We start from the raw sequence: 27,010 nt of genomic DNA on the forward strand, positions 1-27,010 counted from the left end.
CTCGGGCGTGGGGGGCTCGCAGTGGGCCCCCCATGCAGCTCCTGAGGCCAGCCCTCCCCAGGCTGCTGGCTCCCCGGCGTGCGGCTCAGCTGGGGCCCGGGGCCCAGCGCCGGGCTGAGGAGCCTTGGGCACCCCCCCTGCCCCCAGCCTGCAGCAGGCTGTTATCAGCCACCAGCCGCAGGGGTCCCCGGCCGCAAAACCAGCCCACCCGCCCTGGGCCTCGCAAAGCCGGCTCCCCGCCCCAGCACTCACCGACTCGATCTCATACCGCACCCTGCCGGCGTTGCCCGAGTCGGCATCCGTGGCCAGCACTCTGTAGATGGAGCTGCCTATCGGCCAGGTCTGAAACACAGGACATGGGTGGGACTGGCCTGGGAGAGGCCTGTAGGTCCAGGGCAGCGCCTGGCAGCCAGGAAGTTGGCGCCCAGCCCTGGGCACTCCCAGCGGACAGAGCTGGGTCGCTCGCAGCAGCAGCTCTGGAGCCGGATGCACCACCCAGGGGATCAGGGTGCGGTGCCCGGAGCTGGCAGGTCTGGGGGAACCCGAGACACTGGGGACCCATCGCCCTGCGTACCGCAGCCCTGGCGTTTCCCCACAGGGGCTGCCTGGGGCTGGCGAATGCCCCTGGCAATCAGCGTGTGCTACGCACCCCCCACTGTGCCCGACCTGGGGAGGCGGGGCAGTGACAGCCCCCCCAGCCTGGCTCAGGAGCCCCCCATTCGGAGCGCGCTGGCAGCCCTGCCGGCCCCGGGGCAGCCCCAGAGCAGCCAAGGCGTCTGGCCTGACGTCAACGCACCGAGGGCCCCACTGCCCTCACTTCGCCCCGAGGTCGCCAGCCCAGCGAGCCCGCAGGTCCCTCCTAGCATGCACTGCTCCATCGCCATGCCAGGCTGCCTGCTGGCACCCGCCCAGCGCCCTGCAGAGGAGAGCGGCTGCCCATCCTGTTCTGGCCGGCATGGGGCAGCCAATGCCAGGTGTGCTGGCTCTTTGGGGCCGGCGCTGGCTCCCCGGTGGGGCCTGCTCCCTGGGGGGGCTGGATCCTGGTGGGAGCAGCTTCTCGGGGCGGGGGCCGGCTCCTCGGGGCGGGGGCTGGCTCCGAGAGCCGCGGCTCCGTCCCATGGGAGGCCGGGTGGCTGAGGAAAAGCAGGGCCAGGCTCTGCCGCGCTGCCCCACGGGAGGCTGCCTGGCCGGCGGAGGAGCAGAGCCGGGCCGCGTGGGGAGCCTGCGGGGTTGCAGCGAGGGTCAGGGAAGGCCTGGCTGGGCTCGGTACCTCTGAGAGGTCGGTGATGTAGGGCTGGTTCTGGAAGATGGGGGGGTTGTCGTTCCGGTCCTCCACAATGATGGCCAGCTTCCCGGAGACCTGCAGGAGCAGAGGTGCCCACTCAGGGCCAGGGGCTGGGGGCCCCGGCCCAGCCGCAACGGGCGCTGCTCCAGGCATGCTGGGGACGCAGTGTCTCAGGCTCCAGGCACAGCGCGGGTCCAACCAGCCCCCGCAGATGCCACCAGGAACCACTGGCTTATGCCAGGGCTGGACAAGACCCGTCCAGACCAGCTGCTGCCACGTCCGTTCCCAAAGAGCTGCCAACACAATGCACCCGCCCATGGGTGCATAACCTGCCCACACCCCACGGGCCCAGCCGCATACCTGCTGCCCACTGCCCCCAGGCACGGCCCCTGCCAGCCCCCTGCCCTGCCCCACTGCCAGCCCCCCACCCTGCCCCAGTCCCCCCCAGGCCTGGCCCCTGCCAGCCCCCCGCCCTGCCCCAGTCCCCCCAGGCACGGCCCCTGCCAGCCCCTCGCCCTGCCCCACTGCCAGCCCCCCACCCTGCCCCAGTCCCCCCCAGGCATGGCCCCTGCCAGCCCCCCGCCCGCTTCCTCACCTCGGTGTTGATCTGGTCTGTCACTGTGATAATGACGCTGAGTTTGGCTTTCTCCTGTAAGGAAACATAAAGGGGGGTGCTTTGCTCAAGGGATGCCCAGACCCCTCCCGCCCCCCTTCCCCGTTCCCATTGACTTGCCCCATATTTCACTTCAACGCCTCCCAAGGCAACTCATTGGGACCAAAGTGAGCTGCGCTCCCCAGAGATCCCCTCCCTGCAAACATGGGGGAAACAGCAGTGCCCCTCACTCCCGACCTACAGCCCCCAGCTACCCCAGCCTGGGACTCCTTTCTCGTCTGCTCCCGTTGCTGTGGAGGGGCTGCAGAATCAGCTCCCCAGCCCCTGCCAGGCCCTGCCCCCCGTCCCAGTGCTCCCCAGGGGAGCTGCTCTGGGGCTCCCTCCAGCACCCCGCTCAGAGGGCAGAGGCTGGGGAGTGGCCTGGAGCTCCACCAGGGAGCTGCCCCTCCCCAGGGAGGCTCCTGGTGCCGCTGCCAAGGACCTGCCAAGGACGCCCTCTCCCCCATGGGATCCGAGAGCGCCAGGCCCCACGGGGATGGGAGTCCTATGGCTGCTGCCTGGCCCTGCCCGGGAGAGGGGCTTCAGGGAGCAGGCCTGGTGCCAGCTGGGCTGCACAAGGGCAGAGTGGCTGCGACAGCCCCTGAGCATCACCTGCTGCCCTGGCTCTGGTCTCTATGGTCTCCGTGCCCAGCAGCCCCGGCTCCCCCTCACCTCACGGTCCAGAGAGGCCACCAGCAGCCCCGGCTCCCCCCTCACCTCACGGTCCAGAGAGGCCACCAGCAGCCCCGGCTCCCCCCTCACCTCACGGTCCAGAGAGGCCACCAGCAGCCCCGGCTCCCCCCTCACCTCACGGTCCAGAGAGGCCACCAGCAGCCCCGGCTCCCCCCTCACCTCACGGTCCAGAGAGGCCACCAGCACCACCTTGCCCGTCGTGCTGTTGACCTTGAAATAGAAAGCGTCCTGCCCGCTCATGCCATAGTGTAACTGGTCGCCATCGGCGTCCACAGCCGTCAGCCGGAAGGCACTGGCTCCTGCGGGGGGGAGGGGGAGACGTCTTGGCTGGGGCAGGGCCGGCGCCTCCGAGGGCCACCTGCTGCAGCCCCAGCTCTGACCAGAAGCTCGTCACAGCCTGGGCAGCTCATCAAAGCGGAGATGGAGAGATCAGTGCAGGCCGTAAGGCCCTTCCCAGAGAGAAAATCCCGGGTCCTAAAGGGCTCTTGGATAGCGCAGAGAAAGGCTGTGCAAGATCCAGCGGCGGGAAGCTGAAGCCAGATGAAGTGGGAATTTTCTGTCATGTTTTATGAACCCTGTGTGTGCCTCAGTTTCCCATATATTGTGCATGGCTACGGGCGGGGTGGGGGGGGAGGAGGACAGTTTGTTCTCAGGGAGGCTAAGAGACATAGGTGGGCATGTCACCTGCTGTCTGAGCCAGGGTGGGGCGTTGAAAAGGCCGACCTCATATCAATGGAGCATCCAAGAAGACAATGGCAAACCCAGTCGCCAAGTCTCTGGGCTCCCCTAAGGACTCCCTGTGCTGTGCCCGCTGCCTGCCCAACCCCAGCGCTGGGTGAGTGTCGCTGCAAACGCTGGGCGAGGGGCATTGCCCCCGCGGAGGGGACACGTCTCTCCCGGCGGCGTCTGGCTCAGCGGGACTCGCTGGGCAGAGCTCCCGGGGGGAGCCGGGGGGCTGGAGCCCAGAGGAGGCGGTGAGGCCGCGGGGCCCACCCTGGAGGAAGCCTGAGCCCCCTCGGGGGTCTGGCCCACTGCAGGGGTCCTCCAGAGGCTGTTCCAAACTGGGGGGTAGCACTAGGACCCCTGACTTGTTCCAATGAGACATAAGGCAGCTGTCCCCAGTGCGGGTGATTCACCCCCCGGGCGGGGGTGGGTTCTCCATCTCCTGACAGCCCACCGGGGGCCAAGCTGGAGACTGGGCGCCGTACAGGGAGCGGGTGGGGCTGTCAGGAGCTCAGCGTGGGCATCAGTGGTGCTGTCTGGCCTGAACCCTGTGTGACGAAGTGACTCAGCAGGGAGGGGGGAGTGTTGACCTGGGAATGTGCCCTGGGGATGGGAGACCTGAGAGCCTGTCACCTGAGCCAGGAGGGGGAGGGGGAGGTAACACCTCTGCCCAGGAATGTGAACAGAGGCTGCAGCAGGGAACCGGCTGGGTGGAGTTAGTTGGCAGCTGGGGAGGCTGGGGAGAGGAACACAGGGAACCCCAGGGCTGGGGTCTAAGCTCCCTGCTCCCCCAGAAGGACGTGATTGAGGGGTCCTGGTTGTACCCACAAGCTCTGTTGTGGACTGTGTTCCTGTTGTCCAATAAACCTTCTGTTTTACTGGCTGGCTGAGAGTCTCAGTGGATCCCAGGAAGAGGGGTGCAGGGCCTGGACTCCCCCACACTCCGTGACAACTGGTGGCAGCGGTGGGATCTACTGCACCCCGTGAACGGCGCTTCCTGCAGTAAGTGACTGGGGAACAGTAAAACGAAGGGGAATTGACGGGGACCAGGCGTGCTGAAGATTCAGAGAGAGACGGTTTCGGGGGGCGGCTAACCCCTGGGAATGTGTGACCAGAGAGAAAGACTTTTGCAGTAACAGGGTCCCCCGGGGGATTGCAGCGAGCGGTCCCAGGGGCGGAGGAGTCTGCAGCTCGACCCTGGCAAAGAGGTGGTGACCTCAAGAAGGACTGGCACACTAAGGGCTTTTCCTGGAAACCGTGGGAAGCTGCCCGGCCTGCGAGTGGCCAGCAGGGAGATGTACGCTAAACGCCTTAAGAGTGACCTGGTGGAGCTGTGCAGGCAGAGGGGGCTGCGCATCGGGAGGTCCACCAAGGAACAACTGATTGCCCAGTTGGAGGAGAGGGATCGCTTGGATGACCCGATCCCTGTCCCTGAGGGGAGCCGCCCGGCAGACGCAGCGTGGGCCCCGGGGCCTGACCGGGCTGGGAGGGGTCAGACTGCTGCCGAGGACATCCCGAGACCCTTCCTACCTATGCCTGGGGGAGGGGTTGGGGGAAGCCCAGCGAATACCGAGGGCACCCTGACCCCAGCACCCAGCAGGGGATCCTCCCGGCGGAGCTCCCCATCCCTGGAGCGGAGGCGGCTGGAATGGGAGAGGGAGATGAAAATGAGGGAGCTGGAGGATCATGAAAAACAACGTCAACATGAGGAGAAACAACGTCAACATGAGCAGGAGGAGAAGGAGAAACAACGTCAACATGAGCAGGAGGAGAAGGAGAGGGAGCGTCAGGAGAAGGAGAAACAAAGACAGCATGAACTGGAGCTGGCCAGGCTGAAGAGCAGTGGGGCCCCGGCTGTGGTGAATGAGGGGGGACCCAAGACTGCAAGGAGCTTTGATAAGTGCTTCCTGGCCCAGCGTAAGGAGGGGGAGGACATAGATAGCTTCCTGACGGCCTTTGAGAATGCCTGTGAGCTGCACAGGGTTGACCCTGCAGACAGGCTCCAGTTTCTCACCCCCTTACTGGACCCCAAAGCCGTGGAGGTGTACAGCCGGATGACAGGGCCGGAGGCAGGGGACTATGAACTGTTCAAACAGGCCCTGCTCCGTGAGTTTGGGCTGACCCCCGAGATGTACCGGAGAAGGTTCCGGAGTCAGCGTAAAACGCCTGAGGTCACCTACCTACAACTGGCCAACCGGATGCAGGGGTATGCCCGCAAGTGGACAGCTGGGGCCCGAGCTAAAGAGGACCTGCTTGACCTAATTGTACTGGAGCAACTGTATGAACAGTGCCCTTCCGACCTGAGGCTGTGGTTGGTGGACAAAAAGCTCGAGAACCCCCAGCACGCAGGGCAGCTGGCCGACGAGTTTGTGAACAGTCGGTCAGGGGGTAGCCGGGAGGAGTCCCAAAAGAACAGGCCCCCCCCGATGCAGAGAGAGAGTCACCAGGGGGCCTCCCAGCGGGGAAATAGGGAGAACCCCCTCCCAAGGGGAACGCCTGGCGTCGGGCCCCTCCGACCCGCTCGAGGGGACCAACGTGACCTGAGCTGCTATCACTGTGGCCAGAGAGGCCACATACGGTCCCAGTGCCCTGGGCTCAGGGACAAACTGAGCAGACCCAACCTACCCAGGGTTAATTGGGTAGGGACCCAGCTGGACGAGGGGCAGACGACCCAGGAAAGGGGGCCTACCAGTTTACCACCTGCTCAGGAGGGAAGAGTACCCCAGGCCAGCTCCACCAGAGGGCTGGAGGCTCTGGACTCAGGGCGCTCAGTTTACAGGGTGGGCGCGGGGCTGTCCCTCCGGAGAGAGTGCCTTGTTCCCCTGGAGGTGGATGGGAGGAAGGTCAATGGATACTGGGATACGGGCGCGGAGGTGACGCTGGCCCGGCCCGAGGTGGTGGCCCCAGATCGGGTGGTGCCCAACACCTACCTGACCTTGACAGGGGTGGGCGGGACCCCATTTAAGGTGCCCGTGGCAAGGGTACACCTGAAATGGGGGGCCAAGGAGGGCCCCAAGGATGTGGGGGTACACCACCATTTGCCCACTGAAGTTTTGATGGGGGGAGACCTAGAGGACTGGCCAAGCAAGCCCCAGACCGCCCTGGTTGTGACCCGTAGCCAGAGCCGGCGAGGGCCACTGCTCCCTGACCTCGGGGAGGGTACCGCACCGGAGGCGCAGGACCCTACCCTGGTGGGAAGGGAGGGCCGAGGGGCACGGCTCAGAGAGGCTGAGGCCTCAGACCTGGCCACTGAGGGGGAACCGGTCCCCATCCCTTCCCCAGCTGCTGAGTTCCAGGCCGAGTTGAGGAAAGATCCCTCCTTGCGGAAGCTCAGGGACCTGGCCGACCTCAGGGTGGTACGGACCATGAGGAGAGGCTGCCAGGAGAGGTTCCTGTGGGAGAAGGGGTTCCTATACCGAGAATGGGCTCCCACAAGGGAAGTAGAGTCCTGTGGGATCAGGAGGCAGCTGGTGGTCCCCCAGAAGTATCGCCGCAGGCTCCTGTACCTGGCCCATGACATCCCCCTCGCAGGGCACCAGGGAATCCGGCGCACCCGGCAGAGGTTGCTACAGAACTTTTACTGGCCCGGGGTCTTTACCACGGTCCGGCAGTATTGCCGATCCTGTGACCCCTGTCAGAGGGTGGGGAAGGCCCGGGACAAGGGGAAAGCGGCTTTGAGACCTTTGCCCATCATAGAGGAGCCTTTCCAGAAGGTGGCCATGGACATCGTGGGGCCTCTCAGCAAGACGACCCGGTCGGGGAAGAAATACATTCTGGTGGTGGTAGATTTTGCCACCCGCTACCCCGAGGCAGTGCCCTTAGCTTCCATTGAAGCAGACACCGTGGCCGATGCGCTCCTGACCATTTTCAGCCGAGTGGGGTTCCCCAAGGAAGTCTTGACAGACCAAGGCTCCAACTTCATGTCGGCCCTGCTCCGGTGCTTGTGGGAGAAATGTGGGGTCCGGCACGACTGGGCCTCAGCTTATCACCCCCAGTCCAACGGGCTGGTGGAGAGGTTTAACGGGACGCTAAAGATGATGCTGAAAACCTTTATGAACCAGCACCCGCAGGATTGGGACAAGTACTTACCTCACCTGCTGTTCGCGTACAGGGAGGTGCCCCAGGAGTCTACCGGATTTTCGCCTTTCGAACTGTTATATGGAAGGAGGGTGAGGGGCCCCCTGGACCTGATGAGAGACGAGTGGGAGGGGAAGGCCACTCCCGATGGAGAGTCAGTGGTGGAGTATGTCCTGATCTTCCGAGAGAGACTGGCTGAACTCATGGGCCTGGCCAGGGAGAATCTGGCCAGAGCCCAGAAGAAGCAGAAGGTCTGGTATGACCGCACGGCAAGGGCCCGTGCCTACGCCACCGGGGATCCGGTGATGGTTCTCATCCCTGTGAGAAAGAACAAACTACAGGCCGCCTGGGAGGGCCCTTTCAAGGTCGTCAAGCAGCTCAATGAGGTAAACTATGTGGTGGAGCTGTCGAACCGGGCGCACCACCGCCGGGTGTACCATGTGAATATGATGAAGCCATATTATGCCAGGGGGAATGTGGTGTTGGCCGTGTGTGGACAGTGGGAAGAGCAGGGAGATGACCCTTTAGTAGATCTATTCCCTGGGACCAGAGCTGGTTCCCCCCTGGAAACAATCCCCCTCTCGGATCAGCTAACCCCTGCCCAGCAAGCTGAGGTCAGGGGGGTGCTGCATCCGTACCGACAGCTGTTTTCCAACCAGCCTGGACGCACTAATCTGACTGTCCACCGGGTGCAGACAGGGTCGCACCCGCCGATAAGATGCTCCCCCTTCCGAGTCACAGGGAAAACTGCTCAGGACCTGGAAAGAGAGGTCCGGGACATGCTGGCTTTGGGGGTGATCCAGCCATCGGCCAGCCCTTGGGCCTCGCCGGTGGTGCTGGTCCCCAAAAAGGACGGGTCGGTCCGGTTCTGCGTGGACTATCGGAAGCTCAATGCCATCACTGTATCTGATGCCTACCCCATGCCCAGGCCGGACGAGCTCCTAGACAAACTGGGAGGAGCTCGGTACCTTACCACCATGGACCTTACAAAGGGCTACTGGCAAGTGCCGCTGGATGCAGATGCCCGACTGAAATCGGCCTTTATCACCCCTCTGGGGCTCTATGAGTTCCTGACCCTGCCTTTCGGCCTCAAGGGAGCGCCGGCCACCTTCCAGCGCCTGGTGGACCAGCTCCTGAGGGGGATGGAGAGTTTTGCCGTGGCGTATATTGATGACATCTGTGTCTTTAGCCAGACCTGGGAGGACCACGTGTCCCAGGTTAGACAAGTGCTGGACCGACTCCAGGGGGCTGGGCTGACTGTAAAAGCGGAGAAGTGCAAGGTGGGGATGGCGGAAGTGTCTTACCTGGGCCATCGGGTGGGGAGCGGCCGCCTAAAGCCGGAACCAGCCAAGGTGGAGGTGATCAGAGACTGGCCCGCTCCCCACACCAAAAAGCAGGTCCAAGCCTTTATTGGGATGGCAGGATACTACCGAAGATTTGTGCCCCACTTTAGCGCCATAGCCACCCCCATCACTGAGCTATGCAAGAAGGGGAAGCCAGACAAGGTGGTCTGGACCGAGCAGTGCCAGGAGGCTTTCCGGGCGCTGAAGGAGGCTCTGGTCAGTGGCCCAGTTCTGGCGAACCCGGACTTTGACAAGGCCTTTGTGGTGTTCACCGACGCCTCCGACACGGGACTGGGGGCGGTGTTAATGCAGGAGGATGAAAAGGGGGAGAGACACCCCATCGTGTACCTGAGCAAGAAGTTGCTACCCCGGGAGCAACACTACGCGGCCATCGAGAAGGAGTGCCTGGCCATGGTGTGGGCCCTCAAGAAACTAGAGCCCTATCTCTTCGGGCGACACTTCACCGTCTACACCGACCACTCTCCCCTGACCTGGCTGCACCAGATGAAAGGAGCCAACGCCAAGCTCCTGAGATGGAGCCTGCTCCTGCAGGATTACGACATGGACGTGGTCCACGTGAAGGGAAGTGCCAACCTGATAGCGGATGCGCTGTCCCGGAGAGGGGGCCCCGAACTTCCCCAGGTCACTGGTCACAGTGACCCCGCTCAGTTCAGTCTCGAAGGGGGGAGAGATGTGACGAAGTGACTCAGCAGGGAGGGGGGAGTGTTGACCTGGGAATGTGCCCTGGGGATGGGAGACCTGAGAGCCTGTCACCTGAGCCAGGAGGGGGAGGGGGAGGTAACACCTCTGCCCAGGAATGTGAACAGAGGCTGCAGCAGGGAACCTGCGGGGTGAGTTTAGTTGGCAGCTGGGGAGGCTGGGGAGAGGAACACAGGGAACCCCAGGGCTGGGGTCTAAGCTCCCTGCTCCCCCAGAAGGACGTGATTGAGGGGTCCTGGTTGTACCCACAAGCTCTGTTGTGGACTGTGTTCCTGTTGTCCAATAAACCTTCTGTTTTACTGGCTGGCTGAGAGTCTCAGTGGATCCCAGGAAGAGGGGTGCAGGGCCTGGACTCCCCCACACTCCGTGACACCCTGTGACTGGTTCTTTGCATCACCCCGGCCTGGCCCTCCCGCCTCCGCACCGCACTCACCCACGGGCAGGTCCTCGGGCACAGAGACGATGCTCATGTTGAACCTCGGGGCCGTGTTCCCTGAGACTGCAAGGGAGACGTTGGCCCTGCGTTAACCCCTGCGTTGAGCTGTTCAGAGCTCCCCTTGCCCTGCTTCCAGGGTACTGCCTGCCCGGGGGTGCCAGCCCAGCCCCTGCCATGGCTCTCCCTGAGCAGCTGGCTCTGAGCTGCTCCCCAGGCCGCTGGGGGGTCCTTGGGGGTTACTGCTTGGCCCCCTGCCCAGAGCAGGGCACTCAGTTCCCAGTGCTGGCAGCTGCTCCAGGTCTCCTAGGTTGCCTGCCACAGGGGTAGGTACCTGCCCTGGGGAACCTGACCCTCAGTGCCCAGCCCCAGGGGGATCACAGCCCCCTGCCCCACCCCACTCCATCCTCGCCCCCCATGTGTGCCATGCCCCCCTCCCGCCAGCCAGGGAGTGAAATCCTTACCCGCCACCGAGAGCAAGGGCAGCAGCAGCAGCGGGCACCAGGCCATCCTGCCAAGGGGACCTGCTGGCACGTCGGAGGGGGAACACAGAGCTTCAGCGAGAGGCTCCCTGCTCCTCTTGCCCCTCCTGGAACAGCGTCTCCTGGCCCCAAGGGCTGAACTGGAGCTCCTGGGACATGACCCGCCCCCCGCTGCCCCCCAGCCAGACCTCCCAGCAGTTCACATGCCAGAGCCCCGGGGCCGCGTGCGCTTGGGTGGGTCCCGCTAGCAGGGGCAGAGTGTGGCCAGGGGAGGGCACCTGGAGGGGGCAGGGCAGTGGATGGGGGGGACCCCAAGGCAGCTGGGTCTCCAATGCCCAGCACACCCCGCGCCTCCGGGACCCCAGGTGGCACTCACGGCGCTGGGGAGAGAGGGCCCATCCCCCAGAGCGAGCAGGCCGGGGCCCGATCCTGCCCTCACTCCCAGGCTGGGACGTTTGAGCCCGTGGAGGAGGCGGGTGAGAGGAGATCCCGCAGCTCCACTTGGTCAGTCCAAGCACCGGCCCCACCACGCCCAGAGGCTCCCGCTGCCCCTCCCGCAGGGCGATGAGCTCCAGCCCCGGCTGCTCACGCAGGGCGGGTGCATAGGACGGGGAGGACACACCCAGCCCCCCTGGAGAGCTCTGTCTGTGGGGGGCTTAGGAGGGGCTCCCAGGGGCCTGGCTGGCCCGGGGGGTCTAGGGTGGGACGACAGCAGAGAGGAATCATGCTGAAGATCCAGACTCTGTGCGGGGCCCACCAGGCTGTCCCCCTGGGAAGGTTGGGCGCCCCGTCGTTCGGGCCTAGACGGCGCCCTGCAGAATCCACAGCAAGGGGCAATCCTGTCCCGGGCCCCAAGGACCCCTGCATCCCTGCTTCCCGGGGTGCTGCTTTGTGACGTGACCAGGCCCGGCCCAGCCGTCTCGGCTCCCCCATCCCAGCGCACAACCCTGCCGCTGGCAGGACCTCACGCGCGGCCCTGCCCTGTGCCCCCTACCTGCACCCTGGGGCTCGCTCGGGGATGCTCCCCGCTGGCGCGCTGCGGCTCTGAGACCACAACAGACCTTTGTCTCCTGCTGTAATTGGGCTGATCAATCATTAACTGCAATTAGTTGGTCACAAAACCATCTCTCGCCTTCCTGCTTCCTTGAGCCCCTCCTCCCCACTGCTCTGGGGCAGGGTGCCAGTAGCAGGCCCGTGGGCTCTGCTTGGAGCTGGGGGGAGCCCTAGGCAGGGGTGGCTCCTTGGTGCTGCCAGCTGGGGCGTTAGGAGCTCCCGCTACTCCCCCCGTTGGGCTCGGGAGCATCTGCCCACAGCTCTGTCGTGCTGGGCCCCTGCTGCCCGGTCGCCCCAACTCCTCCCACCCTGCCGGGTGCCCAAGAGCTGCCCCACTGCCCTGCCATCCAGCTTTGACTCCCAGGGCCCTCTGAGCAGGGCCGGGCAGCAGGCAGTGCCAGGGTTGCCAGGGGGTGGGCAGATTGGCACACTGGCCACGTTCAGGCCCTGCCCATGAGTGGAGGCGGGTGACCCTACACTCACAAGGAGCCGCTGGGCCCATGCAGCATGACACTGGACGGCTGCACTGCGCAGAGCCCAGGACTCAGGAGTCCGAGGGAGCCTGAGCGAAGCGGGATGAGTGCCAGGAGGTCAGACTACTTGATCTCACGCCCCCCCTCTGGCCTTGACCTCTAGGAATCAGGATACAGCAGCTAAAGCATGGGTCTGGGAGCCAGGATGCCGGGGTCCTCTTCCCGGCTCTGACTGGCTACGCGGCCTTGGGTGAGTCCCTGCCCCTCCGTCATCGTCTGTATGGTGGGGTGGTGATTCTGCCCCGTCCCCCGGGGTAAATTCATTCCTGGGCGGGCACAGCTTCTCGAGAGTCCACTGCAGCCCTTCCAGGCATGGAGCCCCATGGAGAGATGCTGGTCTCCCCGAGGGGGATGGAAGGAAGCAGCCGATGGGTGGGAGTGGAATGAGAGGCGGCTCTGCCCCCAGTTTCGTGTCTTACCCCAGGATCCTGGCCCGTCCACACTCACATCCTGCTGTCTGGGAGCCCTGCAGAGCTCGGGGCCCCTGCCCCCCATCCTGCCCTTTGGCAGGGGCTAAGGAGCCCCTCCCCTGGCGCAGCAGGGCCCCAGAGCTCACCCCGCACCACAGCACTGAACCGCTCCAGGGAGTCGCGTGGCCTACTTCCAGGTCGCAGGGACAAGGGGGGATTGTGCGGCTCCTCTCAAGCGGAAGATGGGTTGGCGTAAAGGCACGGGGAGCGAGCGGGGCCGGAAATGGGGCCAGCCACCTGTGGGGTGCAGTGTTGTTGGGGGGCAGCGAGCGCAGAGAGCCCTGTGCCGCCACCCAGCCTGGCTGGAATGGGGCACCCTGACGGGTGGGAATGGGACAGTCTGGGAGCAGGAAGTTCAGAGCCACCCAGATCAACAGGGCCCCTCCAGGCATGCTGGAGGGTGGCAATGCCTGGCAGCCAGGTTCCCCGGCATGGCAGCGCCTGTTTGTGGGCTCGGCAGCTCCGGCCAGGGCCCTGAGAGCTCAGGGAAATCCCATTGCTAGCCCCTCTGGGGGCAGCCAACCCCTAGCCTGGGGCCCAGGCTCTGAGAGGAGGGAGCTGCCCCCTTTACCTCAATGGGACGGTCACTCTGAGCCCACATGACGACGGCCCATGGCAGTGGTTGCCTATTGCACCCCATATTCTCCCAGGGGGTTGCCTCCCCTCCAGCCCCAGCCCACATCCCTGACAGCCCCCTTCCCAGTGCCGGAGCCTCCAGCGCCCTGACAGCTTCAAAGGCCCCGTTAGGGGTTTTCAAGACAACCCCGTGCAGCACACTGGCAGTGCAAGAGCCAAGTGACCCCCAGAGGCTGGGGACCCCAGGGATGTCGCAGGTTTGGGGTGAGCGATACCACCCCCAAGGGCTGACTGTGCCCCATCCCAGCCACCTGGCCACAGCATACACGGGGCCTTGGTGATAACTCCCCATGGCAGCCCCATGGAGCCTCCAGCACCCCCGTCCCTCCTGCTTCCCAGCCAGAAACAGGCCGGGGCAGCTCCCCCAGGGTCCCCCCACCTCTGACAACAGGCCAGGAAGCCAGGAGCAGCCAGCACCCTCCAGAGGCGTGCTAGGGAGCCCCCACCCCTCCCCCCGGGCCAGCCCCAGTCACTCACACCTGCCCCTGAGTCCCGCCTCTGGGAATGGTCATTGCCAGGTGCTGGCCTGACCCCTTTCCTTCCCCCTCCCCCACCACGTCTCTGGACATCCCGGCACAGGCTCTTCCAGCCCCCCCTCAGCTCCCAGGGGGAAGATATCAGAGGGAATGACCCAAATGCAGCCAGAATGCCTCCGCTCTCATTTGGGCACCATATTAAGAGCGAGATTTCCCCGAGTGCCCAGCTCTGCTGTGACACTGATGGATGCGCCTGAGAGCACCACACCTTGTGGACCTGGCATGGACCCACCTAGCGTCCTCCCTGGGCTCTGCTGCTGGGGAGGGGGGCATGCACTCTGCCCCTTCAGAGCCCGGCCCGCCCTGTGCCATCCCAGGTTATTTTCTGACGTTATCACCATAGTTTGGAAACCAACCAACTAGCCAATCAATAAACAAGAAAGTGGAGACGTCAGGGTGTCCAAAGGGCACGGGGATGCAGAAGGAATCCCCACCCTGGGCAATAGGCTGCCCCAGGAGGGGCAGGGCGGCCAACAGAGGCTGTGGGCCAGAGTCGGTGTCTGACTTCAGCACCAAGAGCCCCCTCTGACTTGCTGCAGGGTCCTGGGGCCAGGCCAGGCCACATTCCTTGGGGATCCACAGCCCATAACATGGGAAGCGGCCACCCCATTCGAGGGCTGTGGGTGCCACCAAGAGCATTTCCCTGGCCCCAGGTGTGGCCCAGCATACTGCTGGAAGGTGCATCTGCCATGCCTTCCCCTGGCACCAGGTGCCAGCAGACTGTGGGGCTGCGCCAGCCTGGACAGCTTGGCTGGTTGCTCTGTGGGGTTTGCCCACGGCACTCAGGGTGAGCAGCCCCACCCCTAGCAGGGAGATGCCGAAAGGGCAGGGCTTGGACCGACAGCCTGCCCCGCCGCTCCAGCCCGACACCTTGCAGCTGTGCCCAGGGCAAGGGTGTCCCCAGGGACCCAGCAGCAGCTGGTTGCCCATGTGCTCCAGCAGTGTGTTGGGGGCTGGCAGGCAGTCACAGCTAGTTACTAACAAATGTCCCGCACTGTGAACAGAACAACTGCCCCCTCCCCAGCGCCTGCTGCCATGCTGGGCGTCAGGCCTCGCATGCCAGGCTGCGTCCCCCAGCCTCGCAGGATTGCCTGCTCCGGTGTGCTGGAGGCTCTGGGTGGCTGGAGTGCCGCCCTGCAGGGTGCTGCTCTCACCTGCCTGGAGCCCCACACACCTGGGGGGGGGGCTCGTGCCCATGTGCTGGGCTGGGCTCTTACTCACCCCTGGCATAGAGGGCTGGGCCATGGGCAGGAGTCTTGCCCTGAGTCCAGTTACAGCTCTGCTCTGCCTGAGGCAGGGATGGTACCCCTGGTGGAAGGAGCTGGGTAGTCGGGTGCCGAGGGGGGTTCCCGGGGGGGGGGAGCAGGCACTGCAGTGGGCTGTGCAGCCCCCAGGGAGGGCAGACACCAGGCTAACATGCAGCTATGGATATTACGCCAGGTGGCTTGGAGGTGCTTCCTGGAACCCACAGATCCTGGCACCCCCTGGCAGCACCCCTATTGGGGATACTATGGAACTCCCTCCCTCACCCTCTGTCCCTGCCTGCTCTGAAAAGCAGGGAACGTTCACACCAAAGGCTGCTCTCTGGGGCGAGGGGCCCCCTGAGCCGCACGCCGGGGCACTGGGGAAAGCCGTTGCTTCCGGGCAGCAGAGAGCTGAGAATCTGGGTCCCTTCTGGAACCTAGCTTGGGGGCCTGGGGAGCCCACTGGGGGCAGGGAAAGGAGGTATTGTGGCAGTTCCCTGGACTGCACTATACAGGGAGTCAAACTACACAATCACATTGGTCCCACCTGGCCTGGTAATCTATGGGGGTCAAAGCAGGGCTGCCCCTCTCTGCTGGGTGCGCCTAAGAGTGACCTCCAGTGAGCCCCTCCTCCCCATCTTCATTCCCCTTTGCCCATGGAGACCCCTGTGCCTGGCACCTCGGCCTGCCTGGAGGTGCTCCAGGCTGCCCTGGGAGGCTGGTCGCAGGGCTGAGCCATGTGAGGGGCTCCCACTCTGCAAAATCCCTGCTGCTCTTGCTACATATTTAACTTTAAAAAGCATTTGTTACATTAGTACAGGGCATCAGGACACCTGGGTTCTAGGTCCAGTTCTGGGAGGAGAGTACAATGTAGTGGTCACAGGCATGGCTGGAAATCAGGCCTCCACCACAGACTCATTGTGGGACCTGGGACAGAGCCCATCCCTGTCTCCGTGCCTCAGTTTCTCCATCTGGGAAATGGGCATAAAGGTCCTGACCAGCCCAAGATCCAAGATAACATATTTCTTCCTGCAGGCTAAGGTAACTTGGTGTGAGGTGAAGCAGCAGCCACATCAAGCCCTTCTTGGGCAGCCTGGAGGCTGGGACTCTCTGATTGCTCACATATTGCCATGGGCACCTTGCTGAACAGACAGCTTTCCTGCCACCTGGCTCCGCTGATGTTTGTGCCAGGCGTCTCCAGGCTGGTCCGGTGCTACCCCAGGCAGCATCCCCCTTGCAGAGCCTGGCTCCCAGCGAGGGTAGCTTTGGTGCCTTTGGGGTGTGCCCTCCTGCCCTTGGCCCATTACCAGCTGTGTCTCCTTGGCAGGGCAGTGCAGTGGGGTACCCAGTGCAATGGGGACGCCCTGCGCTGGGCATGCTGTGAACCCCCCCTTTGGGCTCAAGGGGCACAGTACTTGGGTGAATTGTGGCCCCTGCTTTGGCGCCGGCTGTGGGTGCAGCCTGTCCTCCCGAGCGCAGGGCTCCGCCGAGCAGGATTTGGGGGGCAGCCTTTAGGCACGTTACGGCCCCGGCCCCGGCCCCAGGAGGTTGTGAGGCGCAGCCTTTAGGCGCACTACGGCCCCGCCCTGGTTTGCCCCGAGCTGCCGCCTCTCCTTGCCCTGGTGGAGCGGGCCGCGGACTGGTCCATTCGTGCCGCGGGGGGAGCCTGCTCCTGCGTGCGGCGCGGCCGGTTCCATCGGCGGCGGCCCGGGGGGGCCGCGGCACCATGGGGCGGGGCTGAGCGCTGGGCCCGAGGAGCCAGCGCCAGGCAGCTGCACCGCGCCCGCGGCCTCCAGCGCCCGGGCCATGCGAGCGGGCTGAGCCCGGCCGGCCGGCGGCAGGTAGGGACCCCGGGCGGCGGCCTCGCTCCCTGCCCCCCGTGGGGCGGCTTGGCCAGGGGCCTGCGGGCTCTGGAGGGGGGAGCCCGGGGCGGCGGGGGGTGTGTGGGCGGGGGGTGCGCGCACGCGCACACACGCACTGGGGGGTAGGTGCAGGCACAGCCCGGTGCGGGGGGGTGGGCTGGGGGGAGGTGCACACACACAGCCCGGTGCGGGGGGGTGGGCTGGGGGGAGGTGCGTGCACACACACACACAGAGCCCGGTGCAGGGGGGTGGGCTGGGGGGAGGTACACACACACACACACACACACACACAGAGCCCGGTGCGGGGGGGTGGTCTGGGGGGAGGTACACAGACACACACAGCCCGGGGCTGGGGGGAGGTACGCACACACACACACACAGACACAGACACACACAGCCCGGTGCAGGGGAGGTACACACACACACGCACACAGAGCCCGGTGCGGGGGGGTGGGCTGGGGGGAGGTACACACACACACACACACACACACAGAGCCCGGTGCGGGGGGGTGGGCTGGGGGAGGTGCACACACACAGCCCGGTGCGGGGGGGTGGGCAGGGGGAGGTGCACACAGACACACACACACACAGCCCGGTGCAGGGGGGTGGGCTGGGGGGAGGTGCACACAGACACACACACACAGACACACACAGCCCGGTGCGGGGGGGTGGGCTGGGGGGAGGTACAGACACACACACACACAGCCCGGTGGGGTGGGGTGGGGTGGGGGGAGGTACACATACACACACAGACACACAGCCCGGTGCGGGGGGGTGGGCTGGGGGGAGGTACACACACACACACACACACAGACACACACACACACAGCCTGGTGCGGGGGGGTGGGCGGGGGGAGGTACACACAGACACACACACACAGCCCGGTGCGGGGGGGTGGGCGGGGGGAGGTACACACAGAGACACACACACACACAGCCCGGTGCGGGGGGGAGGTACACACACACAGACACACACACACACACACAGAGCCCGGTGCGGGGGGGTGGGCTGGGGGGAGGTACACACACAGACACACACAGACACACACACACACAGCCCGGTGCGGGGGGGTGGGCGGGGGGAGGTACACACACACACACACACAGCCCGGTGCAGGGGGGGTGGGCGGGGGGAGGTACACACACAGACACACACACACACAGCCCGGTGCGGGGGGGTGGGCGGGGGGAGGTACACACACACACACAGAGCCCGGTGCGGGGGGGTGGGCTGGGGGGAGGTACACACACACACACACACACACACAGAGCCCGGTGCGGGGGGGTGGGCTGGGGGAGGTGCACACACACAGCCCGGTGCGGGGGGGTGGGCAGGGGGAGGTGCACACAGACACACACACACACAGCCCGGTGCAGGGGGGTGGGCTGGGGGGAGGTGCACACAGACACACACACAGCCCGGTGCAGGGGGGTGGGCTGGGGGGAGGTGCACACAGACACACACACACACAGACACACACAGCCCGGTGCGGGGGGGTGGGCTGGGGGGAGGTACAGACACACACACACACAGCCCGGTGGGGTGGGGTGGGGGGAGGTACACATACACACACAGACACACAGCCCGGTGCGGGGGGGTGGGCTGGGGGGAGGTACACACACACACACAGACACAGACACACACACACACAGCCTGGTGCGGGGGGGTGGGCGGGGGGAGGTACACACAGACACACACACACAGCCCGGTGCGGGGGGGTGGGCGGGGGGAGGTACACACAGAGACACACACACACACAGCCCGGTGCGGGGGGGTGGGTGGGGGGAGGTACACACACACAGACACACACAGACACACACACACACACACAGAGCCCGGTGCGGGGGGGTGGGCTGGGGGGAGGTACACACACAGACACACACAGACACACACACACACAGCCCGGTGCGGGGGGGTGGGCGGGGGGAGGTACACACACACACACACACAGCCCGGTGCAGGGGGGGTGGGCGGGGGGAGGTACACACACAGACACACACACACACAGCCCGGTGCGGGGGGGTGGGCGGGGGGAGGTACACACACACACACACAGCCCGGTGCGGGGGGGTGGGCGGGGGGGAGGTGCACACACACACACACACACACAGCCCGGTGCGGGGGGGTGGGCGGGGGGAGGTACACACACACACACACACAGCCCGGTGCGGGGGGGTGGGCTGGGGGGAGGTGTACACACAGACACACACACACACACAGCCCGGTGCGGGGGGGTGGGCGGGGGGAGGTACACACACACACACACACACACAGCCCGGTGCGGGGGGGTGGGCGGGGGGAGGTACACACACACACACACACAGCCCGGTGCGGGGGGGTGGGCGGGGGGAGGTACACACACACACACACACAGCCCGGTGCGGGGGGGTGGGCGGGGGGGAGGTGCACACACACACACACACACACACACAGAGCCCGGTGCGGGGGGGTGGGCGGGGGGAGGTACACACACACACACACACAGCCCGGTGCGGGGGGGTGGGCCCGGGGACCGAAAGAGCAGCCACACTGGGTCAGCCCTGTGGTCCTATCAACCCTGCGTCCTGTCTCTGACAGCGGCCAGTGCCAGGCGCTTCCGAGGGAGCGAAGGGAACAGGGCGATTACCGAGCGATCCGTCCCGTCGTCCAGTGCCAGGTTCCGGCCGACAGGCAGAGCCCGTGGGCGTGGGCGTGGAGGGCAGGAAGGGGGTGGATCAATGGTTTCTCTCTCTTCTGCTGTCTGGGATGCGGGGACAGGTGCTCCCGGGCAGGGGGCTGGCGTTGCAGGGAAGGTCCCTGCTGTGCGGGGCTGTGTGAAGTTGGGGCAGGGTCCCTGGTGGTGACTTTGTTCGGATCAGGGTATAGCGCAAAGGGGCTGCAGGGGGAGGGGTCCAGGGGGAGGCAGCGCCCGGGGCAGCAGGGAAGGGGACCAGGGGGAGGCGGTGCCTGGGGGCTAGGGGTGCACTGAGGTTACTCTGTCTCTCTGTAGAGGCTGGTTACCTGAGCCCCTGTAAAAGGGGAAAAGCCTCTGGCTGGCGGATGGGAGGTGGTAACTAGCCACATGGCAGGCTGACTAGGCCAAGGGCTCTTGCTGCCATGTACTAGCGTAGCTCAGCTTGGACAGTCTGCTGACTCTTGCTGCATGCCCCTGCTGCAGGCTGTCGGACCAGGGCTGCGAGCCAGTGGCTCCTGGGGCAGGGATTCTGACCCTGGCCACTATGGCCTGCTGGTGATTCTGGGGCTGGCAGCTAGAGCTGGAGTGTTGGGATCGAAGGAGGTGGAATTATCATCATCAGGTGTTCCTACGGCGGCAGCCCCAAAGGGCCTGACCCAGGTCGCAGCCCCAGTGCACTGGTGCTGCACAAGTGTCTAGTGACAGATGGCCCTTGCCCTGGATTGCTGGCTTGGCACCGGGGGCCCGCACAGCCCTGGCTTGCCTCTTTAAACACATTTCCTCTCGTGTCACTCTCCCCTTGGGACGGGCTGCCCAGTTCAGCTGCTTGTTTGGCCCTTGCCTTTCGCTCCGCTTAGACATTGGGACCAGTCAGCCTGGCTCACGAGTTCTCGGGTGTTGCTGCCGGGCTGCAGCTTGGAGATTCTGAGTGCTGCAGGGGACTTCAGGTTTTCTCCTGGCACCCATCACCGTGGTATCGGAGCATGTCCCCATTACCAGCCGGGCATCACGAGGTCCCTAGTGGGTTTCAAGGCGTCTTTGGCTCTCAGTGCTGCCCTGCATACAGGAGGCTTTGTGTGGGGTCATTTTGGGGGGGTGTTGAATACTGCACAGGGGTCCCAAACTCTGCCCAGCCAGGGGCTGTGTTGGCAGCTTGCATGGTGCGCGGTCTCTGAGTTTAACGTAGCCGTCTTCTGCTGTAACGTGCTGGTCCCAGGTCCTAGACCTTGCTCTGAGGGGACTGGCTTGCATCTCCATAGGCACGTTGCATGTAGGGATTTAGTCTCGTCAGGCGGAAGTTCTGCATTGTAGACCTAAGTTGGACTTTATTCACTCCAGTATGACGTCATCTCTTAAGCCATGCTGCTGGGGGAAGTAGCTACGATGTTCCTTGCAGCTCCTGACAAAGCCTGTGCTAGAACAGGGTGCCGTGAACGGGCCACTGTAAACCCTGCACCTGAGATCACCTTTCTCCCAGGCTGGGTCCACCCCTGTGAGTGGGCAGCTCCCTGAGGGGGTGGGGGCTGTACGATGGACCCTGGGCAGGCCGGAAGCTGCAGAGCTGCCAGCCCTGGTAGCAGAGTTGAATAGGATGCACGCTCCAGAATTGTTTTACTTGAAAGGGTTCTGCAAGAGAAATGACTGAGGGAGGGCTTGCGTTTCCAGTTGCAGATCTGTTCTCAGATAGCCTCTGTCAGGCTGGTTTCAGAGGAACAGCCGTGTTAGTCTGTATTCGCAAAAAGAAAAGGAGTACTTGTGTAATTTATTTGAGCATGAGCTTTCGTGAGCTACAGCTCACTTCATCAGATGCATACCGTGGAAACTGCAGCAGACTTTATATATACACAGAGAATATGAAACAATACCTCCTCCCACCCCACTGTCCTGCTGGTAATAGTAATTTATTTGTATATATAAAGTCTGCTGCAGTTTCCACGGTATGCATCTGATGAAGTGAGCTGTAGCTCACGAAAGCTCATGCTCAAATAAATTGGTTAGTCTCTAAGGTGCCACAAGTCCTCCTTTTCTTTCTGTCAGGCTGCTGAGCCTGGCTGTGGCTGGCTGTTCTTGAAAAATGGCTCAGCCGGGTTCGCTTATTCACCTGGTTACCCTGCGAGGCGACAGGACTCCCCGCCCCTCGGACTCCCCCATTCTGTAGGCTCGAGGCAGCCTGGCCTTTCCCTATGGAGGCAGGTTGGTTAGGGTGACACCCCCAGTTCAGCTCCAGCTTTTAAAACTGGTTCTCATCTGATGGAAGGGTCTCCAAACTTTACTTGCCGCCCCCCCTTCAGTCCCTGAGGAATTTAAAGGACACTTTGTGCAAGACCTGGTGAAACACAGAGCTCCCTCTTCTGGTTCAACAGGAGCAGTCCGCTAAGAGTTCTTACCCCAGAGCTGGGGGGAACTTGCTTTCTCTACTGAAGTTACTAATTTTCAGCTCCACTCAAACCCCAGGAAAATGTTTTGTCAAATGGCGAAGGAGCAGACGTGACGGGGGGGGTGGGAATCTTGGTTCTAAGCACCTGGCAAGCATTGCCACTAGCAGTGAGGCTTACAAAGAAATACATGGAACGCAACAGAAAAACTGCCGGGCAACTGTTCTCTAGCCTGCCAGGGCATATAACGCACTTTGCAGCCAGCATCCATCCGTAGTTCTCTGATTACTTGTATGCGGTGTATGGGGGGGGGGTCCGAAAAGCCCCGTTCGCACCTAGGGACTCATGGGGGGTGAGGGGAGAGAAGTGTAGGTCATTAGCTTATTAAATACAGTGTTTAAAGGCCTAGTCAATGAGCAGTGGATTCTAGCGAGCCCGGCCCAGGCCATGTGCAGAGTAAATCATTCTGGCTGTTTTTTTCTAGAAGTGGAAATTCCACTGGCTAAACCTGGTCGCCAGTGTGAGCTAAACGGTGCCAAAGCAGAAGCGCTGTGTTCTTGCCAACTGCTCTGCCCTGTCCCCTCTGTTGTGGGCAGCGCTGCCATCCCCAGGCTGAAGGAATCGTCACGCCCCCCCGGCTCCTTTCTCCGCCACATCCTGAAAACCCGACTCTTCCTCTCCACTCTGGCAGCTGAAATGCTTGTTGGACCTGCTTGCCATAATTGCTGCGCTCTCTGGCCTCCTGGCTCTCCCTGCAGTCTGCCCAAACCCAGAGCTGCTAATGCGACAGGCTGGGGTGATTCCCATAGCCCCTTTGACCCATTGTCTGCACCTCCATGGCCACCTCCTCTAGTGGTGTCCCACGTTGCCAGCCTCGCTGCCTGACTCTCACTCCTGTCTGCATGCCTGCTGCCGCCATGCACGGAGCTCCCCCTCCCAGCCCGCCCTGCAGACAGACTCCTCCTGGGCGGCCCACAAGCACTGACCCAAGAGAAGAGGAGGAGGTCAAACTGCCACTGTCCTCTGAGTTGCCCCAGGGTGTCCGTCTCTCAGGCTGAACTGGGGCACCTCATCCTGGGGAGGCATGCAGCCTGCTTTCTGGACACCATCCCGCCCAGGCTTCCTGGATGAGGATGAGCTCGAGAGGACCAACTTTTGGTCCCTGTGATTCACACTCTGCACTAGCTCTGCACCCCTCAGTTTCCCCAGCCCCTCTTTCTCAGGATAATAGGAGTACAGAATTGATGCAGGCCTGCCCTTTACTAGCTCTTGTCAGAGGGAGAGCGAGCTGGTTTCTTATGCCACTGCAGTGCTTTGTGGGTAATTATGCACATTGCTATGAAAATAATAAGGCCGGCTTCATAGCGGTGTCTAAAAATACGACTAATGCAGCAAGCTGGTTGAGGTGCCTTTGTTTGTCACCTTTGGGTGTTTGCTTTGCAGCCAGCCTCGCCGTGGGAAGCTGCCCTCTGTGCAGCTGAGTCTCTTGGGGTGGGATTTGGGCTTTTAGATGAATTCTGGCCCCGCTTCGAATCTTGTTTCCAAGGGGCAGCACAGGCCCTCAGGTGGCACTTCCGGTGGGATCGGTGCAGGAGTCTCTCCTGGGGTGAGTCCAGGAGAGCGTGGTGAGGGCGGGAGGTTCTTGTGAGCGACTTGTTCCCCTCCTGGGGGAGCTGGTGACGGGATAGGGAGCCTTTCTCCCCCAACCTGAATCCAGCCCAGAGCAGCAGTGACCAGTGGTGATCCCCATCTGCTTGGGAACCTATGTGAGATGAGTAGGATCCTAGTGGCTGGGTGCCCACCTGGCACAGACCATGGCCAGGACTGGCTCCGATTGGCCCTCTGGCAATGTTTGAATGGAGCGTGAAGGTGATGCTGGCCGGCGAGCTCTTTGGGGCTTAGGTGGCTGGCAGCTGTAGTTTGGCTTAAGGGCACCTGGCCCCACCCGATTCCCTTTTTTGGACATTCTGCATCCAGTCAGAGCAAAGCACCAGGGCAGGGAGCTAGAAACTGCCGGGCTGGGCCGACCCCAAGGCAGAAACCCCTGCATCTCTTATTTTGTTACTGCCCCAAAGCACATGGGTAGGGTTGTCAGTTTTGGTTGGACGTATTCCTGGAGGTTTTGTTACATGACATAATCCTTAATTAAAGATTAACTTTTAATTCCAGGAGACGCCAGGACAATCCTGGAGGGTTGGCAACCCTGCACATGGGCTGCCTCTGACTATTGATGAGGCACTTTTGCTTCCCCAGGAGCGTGTGCCCTGATCTTGGAGTTGGTGCTGTGTGGTGGCTGGGGCTGGTATCTGTACGGCCACACGGAGAACTCGGAGCTCGTGCTCAGCAGGGCTGAGCAAAACCACAAAGGTCTTCTGTTGAAACGGACTTAATGAAAGGGCTGCTGGGCTGGGGAAGTGGAGTCGGTCGGGAGCCAAGGGAGTAGAGAGGACCAAGTCGTGTGGGCTGAGTGGAATCTGCCTCTCTGGGGGCTGGCGCTGCTCGAAGTGCTTGGAGCTGGGTGGGAAGTGCGTGGTGGCATGGTTTCCTCTGGGCCATCTCGTCAGTCCTGGTGGCTCTGGGATTGTGAGGGGAAAGGCCTCTCAGCCTGAGAAAGAGGAGGCAGTACCCGGGGGGGTGCATGCAGCACCTCCTCTTTCCCCTGGGCAGCTGCCCTGGGGTCCCAGAGGAGGGGGCGGGACAGTGCCGGTCCCCCAGGTGTGCTCTGAGCCTGCTGTCGCTAAGGCCCGTGGACAGCGTGAAGCTCTGGGCTGTTCTTGGCCATTGAGAGCGCTCGCGCTTGAGGTCGGGGCTGTCTCCACACCGGTCTCCGCTGCTCCGCAGGGTCCCTCCACCTGCTGGCGGGAGTCGGGAACTCCCACGCTGTAATAAAGGAGAGATTGCCAGGGAGCGGTGAGTGCCATCTGGAGCCCCCGGCAGGTCTGGTGACCTGAGCGGCATGCTCTCACAGGGAGAGGCCTCACACGGCAGGGCAGATGCAGAGCTCTGGGGAACAGCAGGAAACAGTGCTGCTGCGCTCTCCGGTTTGCAAGCTGAGCACCTTCCGGTTCTTGCACAATGAGGTTAGAGCAGCATCCAGCTGAGGCCAGCGCCTTTCCTACCCAGTGCAGTGTTTGCTGATGCCTAGATTCCCCGCCTGGTGTTTGCAGACCTGGTCGCCTGGTGGGAATAAGCATTCCCCAGCAGTGCCCTTCAGCACTCCAGGGCCAGGCTGGCTGGCCCCATGCGAGTGCTGGGTGGTGTGTGTGTTAGCACTCCCTGCGCTGGAGTGAGAATGGTGTGTCCTCTGCTCATGGCAGCCACTACATCTGACTTGTAAAGCAGCGCGTAGATGGCGGTCCCTGGCTGGAGCAGTAAAACCTGCTGCCTCGGACTGCCGTGGTTTATGGCTCCCATTCATGGAGCACATGGAACAAATAAAGGGGAAAGAGACTTTTAAAATCCCCATTGATTTGTGCAGTGGAAGTTGCTACTGCTGTGACAGGAGTGTGTCTGTGGCTTTGCCTGTGTGGGCCATGGGCTCTGTGCTGGGGAACTGATTGGGCTGGGAGCCCAGAGACAGCTAATGAAATTGGGGTGATGGAGTTTTGTTTGAAATGGAAGAGAGTTCATAGGGAATTGAATTACCCCTGTTAGAGGAATGCAGCAGTGATTACCAGGGGGGCTGAGGGCTCTTCCTGCAGGTGCCTGGCCCTGGTGGGCTGTTCTGGGCAGCGCTTGGTGGCTGTGTGAGTGGTTCTGTGATTAAAGCAGAATCACATGTTGTTAAAAAGCCAATACGGGACGTTCCCCTAATTCAGCTAGGATGTGACTGATCTGCCCAAAACCTTGGCCCACGGGGGCTGGATTAGGGTGGGAAGGAAAAGCAGCCCCGTGCAGTGAGCTAGGCGGGCTCTAGAAAAGTGGGGTTCTGACTTTTCCAATAAAGGGGAAGAAAGGGGTCTCCTAAAACTGCGGTTTTCGCCCCCTCCACACCTTGGCTGGCTGGACTCAAACGCCCAGTCTCTGCTGCTGATCTGGCCTCAGGGCGTCCTGCAAGCGTGGAGAAGCCACTGTCCCTGTGCTGTTTGGGTGGAGTCTTGCACACGGGAGCAGCTGCTTTTAGACACGGCTGTCCAATACAAACTGTTAACGCTGTCACCAGTCACGATCACGGGACCTCCGCTTTGCCCAGAGACCCACAAGCTGTGTGCCAATCGGCATGCAGTATTTCTCTGAGGAGAGGTGAATTGTTGCCTGTGGTTCCGGAGCTGGCAAAGGCCTGAATCTCGAGGACCTCGTGGGCTGGAGTGTGTGCTGGCTGCAACTGCCTTGTGTTTGGGGAATGAGGCTAGTTGCGAATTGCTGGCTCCCCTCAGGGAAGGGCCATGGCGGGGAGTTAGGGGGTCACTCAAGGCACCCTGTCTTGGCATGTCTGTGCTTTGAAAAATGTGTGTGTGCGCATGGGGCGGGGAAGAGTTAGGTGTTGCTCTAACTTGGAATTTCCAGTTTTTTCCTAAAGAAAACGCCCTCATCTGCGTCGTGCTCTCAATGCGTAGGGTATTTGCCCCGCGCAGACCCAGGGTGACGTCTGCCACTCACAGTCACTGTTCTACAGCATTGGCCCAGCCATGGCAGCTCAGAGTGGCTGGAGAGGTGCTTGGTAGGGCTCTCCTCATGGCGTGGTCCTGCTCTGCAAAGCGTCTGTCTCAGATGGAGGGAGGACGGGAGTGGGGTTCCACGGTTGGGTTCCCATGATTTCTAAAGCAAATGTGCTCAGCTGACCAGGGCAAATTCTGGGAACTGCCAGCCCTGCAAACTCAGTCCGCACTCTTTCCACTGTGTGCTGTCCCGATGAATAAAGCACCTACAGTCCAAGCCCTGCCTCCCTCTCACACCTGGGGCCCTCAGTGGCTTTGCACAGGTGTCATTTCCTGGAGCTCAATGACCAGCAAGGAAGGACAGACTCTCTCTGAGCGAAGCAGGGCTCACAGCAGTAAAAAGCTGTGTGAACTTTTGACTCGGACACATGTGTATCATGGGGGGCGGGCCCAATCTGCGAGTGAGAAAGGGCCGTTTTTAGTTGCTCATCGCAGAGGAGCGCTGCTTGAAGCCCTGGATGAGACCGAGACCCAACCAGCTGAGGGAAATGAGGAACCAGACCCTGATCCCTGCTTAACATTGCAGCCAGGACCTCTGTGCCAGCCCATCTCTGCCCCCA

The 27,010-nt window shown here is 62.9% G+C and overlaps 2 protein-coding genes across 4 annotated transcripts in view; one reads left to right on the top strand and one right to left on the bottom strand.

The window, feature by feature from the left end:
- Positions 1-12,504, bottom strand: part of CDHR2 (cadherin related family member 2) — a 34,554-nt gene extending 22,050 nt beyond the window's left edge. Inside the window, exons 1-7 of one of the 3 annotated variants that reach the window (XM_075131212.1) lie at positions 12,414-12,504; positions 10,391-10,450; positions 9,927-9,992; positions 2,790-2,929; positions 1,881-1,934; positions 1,271-1,360; positions 253-342 (exon numbers count right to left, since the gene is read on the bottom strand). In XM_075131212.1, the coding sequence (XP_074987313.1) occupies positions 253-342; positions 1,271-1,360; positions 1,881-1,934; positions 2,790-2,929; positions 9,927-9,992; positions 10,391-10,450; positions 12,414-12,489 (576 nt within the window). In that variant the 5' untranslated portion in view covers positions 12,490-12,504. Of the gene's footprint in view, positions 1-252; positions 343-1,270; positions 1,361-1,880; positions 1,935-2,789; positions 2,930-9,926; positions 9,993-10,390; positions 10,454-11,402; positions 11,504-12,413 lie in introns of those variants that run through there. The other 2 variants (XM_075131213.1, XM_048860882.2) reach the window with 2 other exon arrangements.
- A 4,106-nt stretch (positions 12,505-16,610) lies between these two features.
- The window catches only part of RNF44 (ring finger protein 44), a 36,353-nt gene continuing 25,953 nt past the window's right edge, over positions 16,611-27,010 (top strand). Inside the window, 1 exon segment of the mRNA XM_048860073.2 lies at positions 16,611-16,721. The gene's annotated coding sequence lies outside the window, so the exon portion shown is untranslated.

The sequence above is a fragment of the Caretta caretta genome, chromosome 8 (assembly GCF_965140235.1).
Source record: "Caretta caretta isolate rCarCar2 chromosome 8, rCarCar1.hap1, whole genome shotgun sequence".
Lineage (NCBI taxonomy): Eukaryota > Metazoa > Chordata > Testudines > Cheloniidae > Caretta > Caretta caretta.